Below are 12,363 nucleotides of genomic sequence, written 5' to 3'. Positions count from 1 at the left end.
AGCCTTCAGGAGAACCAGCACCTAGGGTTTTATCTACTTTGCCTCCCTCTGGGGTCCTGCTGAGTTGCACATAAGCACGACCCCTCTGATGACCTCCCAACTCTTTTTGGAAGACTCTTAGCCATATCAACTCATTTGTCTTTGCCATTTCCCCCTTTTATTCAAAATCAAGCCCTCAGCATTGCTGCAGTTTCTATAAATCCAGTCCCTCAAGTAGTGAAGATTGATTGTCACTGTGGGCCCTGAGGGGAGGGGGCGAGAGGTACAGAATAGAAGGAAGCAGGGCAACTGGGGGGCAATGGAAGTGCTCCACAAGATCATGCAATGGTGGATATAGGACATGTTAACTTACACCGAAAGCATATAAAAGTCTATAAGCTAAAATGTAAATCATAATGTAAAACATAAGGAAACAAAAAATTTAGAAATTTGTACAGTCTAAAGTATAAACCATAATGCAAGCCAAAATGAAACCATGCTTGATAGCTATGTTTCAAAATCTGTACATCAGCTACAGCAAATATACCATGAACATGTGAAAAGATCATTGCTGGGGAAAGGGGAAAAGGATTTGATGTTGAATATTTGGGAGTCCCCTATATTGTGAATGTGAATTACTATGATCTAAAACTTTTTTGAAGATAAAACTAAAAATTAGAAAGAAAAAAAAAAGAAAGGATGTAGACACTGAGGAAGAAATGAAAGAAAGTACCCTGCCACTGTACATACAGGACAATACCTATTACACTGATGAAAAGCAAAACATTAGAAACAAAGCTTTATAATATTTTTCATTTTATTAATACACCAATTTATTTTTACTTTATTTTAGTATTTCTAAATTATTATGTATTCTATTTCTAAACTTTAAACCCATCACTATATTTCAATTTCCTATTTATTGAATTTGGCAATATATTAGGCTTCATTGTTGAAGAAGTTTTGGATCACAGAGAGGTTCAAATATGGCAGGGGAGGAACTCTGGTGTGGGGTGTTATTGATGGGGGGCATGTGAGTGGGGGGGTCTCCAAAGCATGAATATAGGGGACATAAAAATGTTCTGATACATGTTGGGTATTTTTATAGTAGTTACAGTTACAAATGTCAACTGAGGGAGTGCTGAGTTCCTAACCATGGGAGCTCTGTCATATTCCCCAATGGAACAACAATAATTCCCCGAAGTGCAACAGCAAAGACCAAGAAGGAAGATGGTCCAATAACGAGCCCTTATACTGATGACTATGCTTATGAGCGTATGTGCCTGAAATATGAACTAGGTCTAGAGCTGCAGGGTGCCTAAGAGTTACCTTCTGAGAGCCTCCATGTTGCTCAAATGTCACCACTCTCTAAGCCAAACACAGCATGTAAATGCATTACCTTCCCCCCAGTGTGGGACATATCTCTTGGGGATGAGCCTTCCTGGTGCCGAGGGATTACTACCAATCACTAACTCATGATGCAACTAGAAAGAGACCTTGAATTAAAGGGTCAACTCAGACCAGCAGAATATTTCAGCCTACATGTTGGATCAAGTATTCAGTGATTTTTAATCAATATTTAGTCGATATTTTAGGCAATATTTTCCTATATAGTTAAGACATACTGTGTCTTATTTAAGAATTCTTTAAGTGTACCTAATGACAAACCTAAATTTTCTTGATAAGGTTTATTAAAACAGTTTGATCTGCAATCCCTTTGAAATGCTTTCTATTTTATTCTCTAAGCCAGTTTATCTCCCTTTATACCAGCATTGCATTGTCTTAATTACTTTAAATTCATAATAAGTCTTGGTAGTTATGTGCATTTCCAGCTTCCATCTTTTTTCTTTAAAACGACCTTGACTAATTTTGTATTTTTGACCCTTTGCATTTTCATATAAATTTTAAATCAATTTCCACTACTACCCCTGGTAGAATTTTGTTTTCAATGCCATTGTACTCACCAAATAATTTGAGGAACATTAGATCTTAAAACATTGAATATGAGTGTGGATTATTGCTCTATTTATATAGGACTTCTTTGATTACTTATTAATGCATTGTAATTTTCAGTGTAGAAGTTTTGAATATATTTTAGAATCTTCCTATGTTTTAGATGCTTTTGGCTATTATTGATACCACAAATTCTTTATGCTACAGCTTCTTCTTAAAAGCTTTATTTTTTAACCATTGTAAAGTTAAAATAATTAAGACGCATTATAAAAGCTCAGGGTTGGCCAGTAAGACAACCTAAGCTGAAAAGACAATCTGTGGTTCAGTACAAATCCTCACACGCCTGTGTCAGTGTGATTCAGACAGTGGAAATGCCATGTTCCCTTCATCACCCTACTCTCTTTAAAGCTCTTGCTCTGATTTGTTTCACAAACCATATGTTTTAGTCTGCTACAGCTGTCAAAAACAATTTTAACAATGGGAATGTGTTAACTTACAAGAACACAGCTATGAGGCGCTGAAAATGTTACAAATCAAGGCATCAAAATGATGTCTTCTTCTTGAAGACTGGCTGACAGCAATTCTGCACTTCTCTGTCACATGTCAAGGCACATGGTGGCGTCTGCAGGGTTTTGTTGCTTCCAGCCTCTTGCTTCCATGGTCTTCTCTTTCTTTGTCTGAATATCATTCTCTTTTCAGAGGATTAAGACCCACCCTGAATTGGATGGGTCACGTCTGAAGTTAAGATCCTACTCACCAAAAGATCCTACTTACAATGTGTCCACACCCACAGGAATGGGTTAACCTTAAAGTTACTTAACAGCATGCTTTTCTGGGGTCCATACAGCTTAAAACCATTACACTATATATAAGACTGCAGATATACTTCTGTGGCACCAAAATTATTTGCAAATATCACTTTAGAAAGAAATATACCATTCCATTTTGGATAGACATAAATTATTTGACCAAACAATGGAAATTTAATGTCACCTTTCTTCTCTCTTATAACTCATAAGGATTCTACACCACTGTCTATTTCCTAATGTTTAAAAATTTTCTTATTGTTATATTAAAAATGGGTTAAAGCAGGAAGCGGACTTAGCCCAATGGATAGGGCGTCCGCCTACCACATGGGAGGTCCACGGTTCAAACCCAGGGCCTCCTTGACCCGTGTGCACCTGGCACATGCACAGTGCTGATGCGCGCAAGGAGTGCACAAAGGTGTCCCCCGCGTAGGGGAACCCCACGCGCAAGGAGTGCGCCCCCTAAGGAGAGCCGCCCAGCGCGAAAGAAAGTGCAGCCTGCCCAAGAATGGTACCGCACACACGGAGAGCTGACAAAACAAGATGACACAACAAAAAGAAACGCAGATTCCTGGTGCCACTGATAAGGATAGAAGCAGTCACAGAAGAATACAGTGAATGGACATAGAGAGCAGACAACTGGGGGAGAGGGGAGAGAAATAAATTTTTTTTAAATCTTTATAAAAAATGGGTTAAAGGTTATAATATTTATGATGTACTCCTTATACATTTCTGAATTACTCTCTGGGAAGAATGTGCTAATCTATACTTGTCCTAAGATGATAATAAGATACCCCTCTCACTATAAAATATTAACACAATGTTCAAAGCCTATTTGAAAAGACAAAAGCAATAACTGGGTATGTTTTTAGTTTCCTAGGCACCTCTAGCAAATAACATGAAATGAATTGGCTTAAACAATAAGAATTTATTAGCTTACGCTTGTGAGGCCAGGAAAATGTCCAAATCAAGGCATCGTTATGGCAATGCCATTGATCCTTGGCTCCTCTGTCACATGACAAAGCGCACAGAAGCTTCTCTTCCAGGTTTTCTTGATTTCAGCTTCTTGCTTTTGTGGCCTTTTTCTCTTTGTCTGAATTTCATTCTTTTATAAAGAACTCGGGTAATAGGATTAAGACCCATCCTGAAGTAGCCTCATCAAAAGGTCCTACTTACAACAGCTCCACACTAATAGGAATCAATTTAATTTAAGAACTTATTTTTCTGGAGTTCACACAGCTTTAAGTCACCACAGATATTCACTTATTTTTATTTATTCATTACAAGTTATGCAGTCATACGCTCTGTTTCATGAGATTTTTTTTGCATCAGCATATATATATACATACATATACATACATACATATGTATTCATACAATTCATATGTGTGTAGACATATAAAAACCATTTTAATGCATTTTCTAATATACAATGAAATTCATTTTTAAATTAATGTCTGCATTTAGTCTGTCATATTTATAGAAAACATTTTTTCAGTTTGTTTCAGATGATCTTTGACAGGATGACATTTTACTTTATAATATAGTTAGTAAAAGTGTTTTCCCAAGTAATTGAGCTATTATTTTTATATTAGAATATCCTTTCCCATTCTGAGATGTTTACTATTCACTTTACATTTTCCTGTCCTTATTTTACATTTCTGGAAAGATTACAACTCTAAATAAATCATTATTGTTATTAATCTATGTGATAACAGTGTATGTTATTTTCAAGTATTCAACTACTGCAGCTTAATTTAGGCACTAGGTTAAAATATGCATAGACATTTTTCATAATTTCAAACAGAGATAAAAGATTAAAGAAAAATAGCTGATGCTTTAATTAATAAAAACATAGTGTATTAAGGAAGGTTTTTATTTACCTTCTCTGACTCACATTGTGTGCCATTGTCCACAAAGGTAGGATCGCTAGCTTTATTATTTAGATTACGTGTGCTAGCTAAAGACACACAGACTTGGCCTCCATAATAAGTATATTGAATATCATAGAGAGTTCGTTTTATTAGTTCTGTTTTTGACCAATGACAAATTAGTTTTCCACACATGGAGTTCCTGGCAATAAGAAGGAGAAAAAAATTACCCATTTGTTATTTGTTATTATTTCAACGTGAATAATAATTCAAAAGGTGAAGATAAATAATGATGACAAAGATATTCAGAACATATAACATCCTATGAAACAGAATATATAAATTCATCCATATCCATTGGTTCATCTCTCATTTGTATTAAGTGACTACTGGTAGTAAACAAACACATGCATTTGGAAAACATATAATTTTGTAAATACATACCGAAGATAGCAACTGTCCCAGTAACAGCTTCCAAAGCGATCCGTGAAAACATTCACTTCTTCATAACATAGAAAACTAGCACCCTTGGCAACTGAAAGAAAAAACAAGTTTGAATTACACATATTAAACAAAATAATTAAAATTAAAAGTGTTAAATTAATATAAAGACACCTAGGTAAGAGAAGTGGGGCAAGGGTCATCCACTGTAAATTTGTGGTATCACTTAAGCTATACAAAGAGAAGAAACATTTACTACAACCTGCCCACATAAGAAGAAGAAACTCGTGGGGCATCTGGTTGACCAAGATGGTGGCATCTTTAGGAGGCTGCAGGGTTCCATTCTACCATAGAATATTTGAACATACAGCAAAAACCGGCGAAGCAAGCTTCCTCAAAACTCCAGAAAACAGTTAACAGGTTGCAGTAACTGAACAAGTACCAAATCAAGAAAATGAAACTTAAAATAGGTAGGAGGTGCTTGTGGCACACTTGTTGGCCCCTTCCCCAAACCCTCTCCCTGCATGGTTTGGAGCTGGCCTACACACCCATTGTGGTTCCCTGATTCTGTCCCGGAGGGAACAGAGTAAACCTATGGGCATACCGAGGAGCCTGTGTGTCAGTGTCAATCTATAATATCAGGAGGCAGCACGAAGTACCGACTCAGAATACTTCCTTCTGGCTCACACTCCCAGAACTGGTCTGGCAGGCAGAAGCAGCTCACTGACATCTAAAGCAGTGTAAGAAACAATCCAACAGAAGAGATCTAAGAAAAAGGGTTGCTGACTTTATGACGTTTAATAGAGCACCCTGGAGTGGGGAAAAGCCCATATCATATGGAATAGAAGAGGCTTTCAGGTTCCTATATATAGGGGAATTCCTAAGGTGAGGCGTGCAAACCTAGGGCAAATCATAGGCTCAGGAAAGACAGAAAGGACTCAGCACTTTTGCTTCAAAAATAGAATTACCATGTGACCCAGTGATCACATTTCCAGGCGTATACCCCAAAGTATTAACAACAAGGACTCAAACAGATTTTTGCATACTGATGCTCACATCAGCTTATGCGTGATTGCCAAAAGATGGAAGGAACCACGTGTCCAACAACAGATGAATAAACAAAATATGGCATATACATACAATGAAATATTATTTGACTGTAGAAAGGAATGAAGCTCTGATATGTGCTAGAACATGGATGAACTGTGGAGACATCACATTGAGGGAAATAAGAAGATGCAAAAGGATAAATATTGCATGGTCTCACTTATATGAAATAATTAGAATATACAAATTCATAGAGTCAGAAAATAGAATACAGGCTATTAGGGGCCAGGATGGGGATAGGGAATGTGGAGTTAATGCTCAGTTACAACAGAGATTCTGTTTGGTGTGATGGAAAAATCTGGTAATGGATAGGGTGACAGAAGCACAATGTGAATGAAGTTAATGCTACTGAATTCTATATTTGAAAATGGTTGAAATGATAAATTTTAGGTTGCTTATAGTCTTTTTTTTATTTTATTTTATTTTATTTTTTTATTTTTTATTGACTTTGTAATAATATTACATTAAAAATATATATGTGAGGTCCCATTCAACCCCACCCCCCCACCCTCCCTCTCCCCCCCCCCAACAACACTCGTTCCCATCATCATGACACATCCATTGGATTTGGTAAGTACATCTTTGGGCACCTCTGCACCTCATATACATTGGTTCACATCATGGCCCATACTCTCCTCTATTCCATCTTAAACCTATAGGGCTGTACAACACAAACTGTAAACTCTCATGTAAACAATGGACTACAACTTATAATTATAGTGATATTGTTTCATCAATTTCAACAAATGTACCAAATTAATATGAAGTATTAATAACAGGGAAACCTATGAGTGTGAATGTGGTATATAGGAACTCTCTATGCATAATTTTCCCTTAACCCTACTTCTCTAACTAAAAAAAAGAGTAGGCAAATTTGTTTTCATACTGCAGAAATAACTGAATAATGACATACTTTTTTGTACTCTTTATCTACTATGCTTTTATTTACTCTTTCTGCCAATGTCTGGAAATTTGACTAATAGCCCCTAATTTTAGCCCTTTAATTGATAAGTCCATTTTAACACTCAATTTAAAGTTGTTTTTAGTAATGATTGCAATTTAATCTTGTTTCCAAATTTAGATTGACAAAAATAATGCCTTTTATTGTGTCCATAGTGTGGCTCACTAACTTTCTATATTTGAAAGTGAACTCCCAAATAGTACATGATTCTTACATCTTCCAAAAAGCCTTGCACACTGTGCATCTGTATTTCGGCATCTTCCACCATAGCAATAAGCAGTATTATTACGGCATGGTTCTAAATCAGCAGATAATGTATCAGGAACACATGTTTCAGTTATTCCATTACAGTATTCTGTAAAATCACACAGATCTCTTCTTTTCCTACATACTTTTCCTCTTTCAGATATCTGAGAGAGCAGGAAAAATGCAAATATATATATATATATGTAAAAGGGTAATTCAAAATGTAACAAAGCATTTCAATAAGAATATTATATCAATAAATATTTCTTTCATCACTATTACATGTTTCAATAAAGTTAAATTATGGATTTACTTAAAATTCTAGTGAAAGTGCTCTTAGTTAAAATGTTATGGTCATCTGAGTACAGCTCTAGGAGATCTAACTTGACAGGGTCAGTAAAGGTTCCCTCCTCTTCCAAGTATAAGATGGACATTGGGAAAGAGAGTCCCTTTGCTCTTCTGAAATACCATACACTAAGGAAATATAAGCCAGGAGCTGTATTTAGCTTTCAATGCCCCATAAGGAAAAAGCTGGTTTGGGAATAAAGTCTACACAGAAGAAAGGAGATCCAACAGATACATAGAGCAGAATCCCTATGTTACTGTTTGAAACAAAGTTTCACCCAGGCATGCCTCTAGATCCATCCTTTAGATTTCACAGAATAATTTTCTTTGAGCTTCTTAGGTCTTTGTTTTCTTTGCTTGTTCATTCATCATCAAGATACAACTGACCAGTATATAACTGGTCATGCGTGATACCAATTAAAACTTTTTTTAATTTAAAAATAGGATAATCTTGAGCACTGGTTAGAAACATGATAATTACTATTATGTGTTAGCAAAACAGCTCAACTATTATCTTTCACATCTTAGCTCTTGGACTTTATCTAAGCCAAAAATTTATTAGAAAAATATCAGATTATATCTCAAATTTTTAAGCAAGCTTAGCTGGTAATGGACCTATTTCAATGTAGAGAAGGAAGAAAATTTACTGAAAGAAGCCTGTTACACTTATGGCCAATAATGGAAGACAGCAGAGTGTCAGATCTCTGTGAGCCTTGAAGGTAGTGGGAGCCAAACTCCATGCCATTCCTAAAAATAAAATTAATATTATCTAAGGCAACACACTGACTTTTCATCCCTGAAGCTCTCCCCTAGCAACTTGTACCATGAAATTTCATTCTACCAAATGTAACGATTATCTCCATTTTAAAGAACTATCCCTTGCGATGTAGTTAGAGATCTATGGACTGTTTAGAAAAGCCCTATTGCATCAGCCCAATGACTGGGTGAAAAAGACCCAAATGAGAGCTATGGAGAAGGGAAAAGCAATATGGCCTATTGCTAAGGAATGGAAACCCTAGGATGTTGCTGCTACACTAGTGTCCCTTCCAAATAAATGACCATTTCTTTTGCTTACTAACCTATAAAGTGAAAAATAATATGCATAGAACAAAGTAGAAAAATGTTAGGAGTGGTTTTTATCAACAGAGAAAAAATGAACCTGGTAATTAACATTCTCTAATCAGCTTTTTTGTTTGTCTTAAATCTCCGAAAGTGCCTCACAGAAGGTGGGATGCTGAACTAAAACAATCCAAAGAAGACAAATCCCATCCAATTCTCCTCTCAGATATGGCTATTGAGGAAAATCCAATGGAAGAACTACCCAAGGGAAATGAGGACGCAATCCATTTCCATTTTCAGTCAAAGCTGTATTTCAGTATTTGTTACTTGCCTCATATTACTGACTTCTACAGTTTCATTTTTCCCCATTTTTAAATTGAAAATCTGTATTATTGTTGTATTGTTTACCCCAGCAATGAAAGTCAAGTTTGTTTTGTGTAGTTTGTTACCATTTTTGTTATGTTGTTTGGTCATGAAGAGTTGCCTTTGGGCATGACCAAGAATAATTCATAGCACCCAAATAATCTTGTACTGTGAACTGAATGGTACTTGGATAGAGAATGAAACTAGATAGTCTAAAGCAAAGCTAAGAAACAGACTAAAAGAAACCTAAGGACATCCTCTGAATTCTGGAACCCGCTGTCTAGGAAACTGGTGTCTGTCTTTTACCATAACAAGAAACTAGTGAACTTGAAAACAAAAGACTACAATAGAAATATCTTCATCGTCTAACCCTGTGTAGAATAACATATATCTTCCAAATATCATGCTCTGCAAAATATTTAAGAACATGGAGTAAACAGTCATACAATTATGAAGTAGACAAAAATTAAAAATGCTCACCCCAAAGTATATAAAGTAAAATATTTGAAAGATATGTAAAAAAGTAAATAAAATGCATAAGGACACCAAAATCCATAAAAGAATACACTGTCACATTTTAAAAGCTTACCAAACAAGAATTTGGCTCACAGCATGGTCCAGAGCCACATTCTGCAGATCCAATCAGACGACACTCTTCAACATCACAGCATTTTTTATATCGACAATTCTAAAAGCAAACACAATCAAGGTAATTATAGGTATATTCGGTCACAAAATATTTTACTTAATCTCAAAATATACTAAAGGGTATTTCTAAGTTAATTAAATTACTTCATGATTCTTTCATTTCTGTATTTTTTAAAACCACTGATTTAAACTTTGTATTTTCTTTATGGGAAAAAGGATGCTAAAGAAATTGCTCATAATTCCAGGCTCAAAATATCACACTATCACTCAATCATCCTTTCGTGCATAAGTATAGGTAATGCAAAATTTTAGATCTTCCTTTTTTCATTGATTATATCATAAGCATTGCCATATTATCAAGTGTTCTCAAAATATCATTTGGGGAAATATATAATCACTCATAGAAATAACAATATAAGGATTTCTAAAGTATAATCATGTTTTATTATTGTTTATAATATGTCAAAAAGGCTATTTTGGTCATTTTTATTTGCTCAGCTCCCTGATTTTCTAGAAGTAGAAATATTAGGCCATAGAGTATAAAACTTTTAAGTGCTTTTTAAATATGCCCTAAAAGTTAAGCAGAGTTAAATTTTCACTGCATGAGTGACTGCCCCACAAGGCTGAGTTTTATAATTAAAAATTGGGAAAAAAGATAGGCAAAAATACCAGTGGTTTTTTTTTTTCTGTTTCAATTTTATTATTTTATTAATTATGTACTGAAACTCTTACATATCTGAAAAGCCTAGTTTATTGTCTTATTTCTAGGCCCATATTTCTGTTGGGACATTCTTTTCCTTATGTTTTCCTCTTATATGTAGGCACTGCTATTACATTTACAGTATTAGCCTCTAGGCAGTAATATTTGTTATCAGTACTTTTCCCAATTTCTCATGACAACTTAGGTATTTATTGAAAAGTTTTGATATTATGAATGAGATCTACTTATCTTTTATTCGTAGTTTCTATTTTTGAGTTAATAGAAAAAACCTTCCATGTAAACATGTAGCTGTATTGTGTTTAAAATTTTCATGTTATTAATATTTTTACATTTATTTTTATTTGATTTGTTTTAAGTAGGATTTGCCTGAAAGGCTCTAACAATGTATCTTTTGGGAAGTGGATGTGGCTCAAGCAATTGGTCTCCTGTCTACCATGTAGTAGGTCCAAGGTTCAATTCCTGGGGCCTCCTGGTGAAAGCAAACCAGCCCAAATGATGAGCTAGCCCAAGAGGAGATCTGGGCCACATGAACTGCTGGCCTGCACAGAGTGCTGGTCCACACAGGAGTGCTGGCCCACCCAGACTGCTGGCACACATGGAGAAATGGTACAGCAAGATGACGCAACAAAAAGACACACAGAGGAGAGACAATAGGAGACACAGCAGACCAGGGAGCTGAAGTGGTGCAAGAGATTGAGCCCCTCTTTTCCACTCTGGAAGGTCCCAGAATCAGTTCCCGATGCTGCCCACAGAGAAGACAAGCAGACATAGAAGAACACACAGAACCCATGGATACAGAGAGCAGATAGTAAGCACAAAACAACGAGGGTGGGGAGGGAGAAATAAATAAATAAATCTTAAAAATAAAATGTATCTTTCCCCAGAAAGAGTAGCAAAATTTATCAGTTGCACTTATGAAATAATGATATTTTTTTTTTGTTTGTGATATCTGACTATCATGTAAAATTATATATAAAATTTGGTATAATATCTTTGATTACATATTATCTGCAAAGATTAAAGTATCACAAACTTTATTATAACATGCTTTGATATTGACATGAGATTTTATTCATTGTTTTCCATTTTCATGTTTCATTATGAAGAAGGGTGCATTAGGCTTCAAAATACAAATATTTCAAGGAAATACTTATATCAAATCATCAAGAGTATATAGTTAAATGGAAGACTGAGCATATACTTAATATTAATATTGGATAACAGAATTTTATCAAAAAAGATTTTATCCAACAGAAATTCATGCATGACACAAAAGGGAAAATTCAAAAAAAATAGATTCCAAAAGAAAGACTATGGTGGAGATCAAGTTTTGACAGTGTTCAATGTATGATGGAGATCTAAACTTAAAGTTGGGCTTAGAAAAGTCAGTTTTGATGGCATGTAAATTGAGAATGGAAGCCCACCATGAGAATAGAAGTAAGAACCTTGTAAAATGGTAAAAGTGATTCATCATTGAGAAATGGGAGGAATCAAAGGAATTCTTTTGCTCATAGATGTCTTAAACTTTATTCATATATCTCCAGAATTTAATATCTTACAAATTTTCTCTATTTGGGGATGTAATGGTATATTTTAATGAAATACTGAAATGTTTCCCTATTTCTAGAAAAAATTAAAAAGCATACTTTTTCATACATTCATTGAGATTCCTTCTGGATTTAGACATTTTGCAGATATTTTCCAAAATATTATTCAGTCATTTAAAGTAAGATTAATTAAACTGGCTTCATAGAATTAGTCAGTAACTTTCATGTTTTAATTCTATTTCTATTTGCTTGAAGAGAAAACTGCAAGTTGAGATGGAAAACATATGTAGAGAGAGAGAGATAAAGACGGTGGTGG

At 35.0% G+C, this 12,363-nt stretch overlaps 1 protein-coding gene across 5 annotated transcripts in view; it reads right to left on the bottom strand.

Moving 5' to 3' along the window:
• Window positions 1–12,363, bottom strand: part of LOC131276549 (A disintegrin and metallopeptidase domain 3-like) — a 126,262-nt gene that overhangs the window by 27,637 nt on the left and 86,262 nt on the right. For 4 of the 5 annotated variants that reach the window (XM_058289853.2, XM_058289854.2, XM_058289855.2 and 1 more), the window contains exons 13-16: window positions 9,721–9,819; window positions 7,333–7,528; window positions 5,054–5,144; window positions 4,622–4,811 (exon numbers count right to left, since the gene is read on the bottom strand). In XM_058289853.2, the coding sequence (XP_058145836.1) occupies window positions 4,622–4,811; window positions 5,054–5,144; window positions 7,333–7,528; window positions 9,721–9,819 (576 nt within the window). The remainder of the gene's footprint in view (window positions 1–4,621; window positions 4,812–5,053; window positions 5,145–7,332; window positions 7,529–9,720; window positions 9,820–12,363) is intronic. The other variant, XM_058289857.2, reaches the window with a different exon arrangement.

The sequence above is a fragment of the Dasypus novemcinctus genome, chromosome 29, assembly GCF_030445035.2.
Source record: "Dasypus novemcinctus isolate mDasNov1 chromosome 29, mDasNov1.1.hap2, whole genome shotgun sequence".
Lineage (NCBI taxonomy): Eukaryota > Metazoa > Chordata > Mammalia > Cingulata > Dasypodidae > Dasypus > Dasypus novemcinctus.
This window is presented reverse-complemented; position numbering and strand designations above follow the sequence as displayed.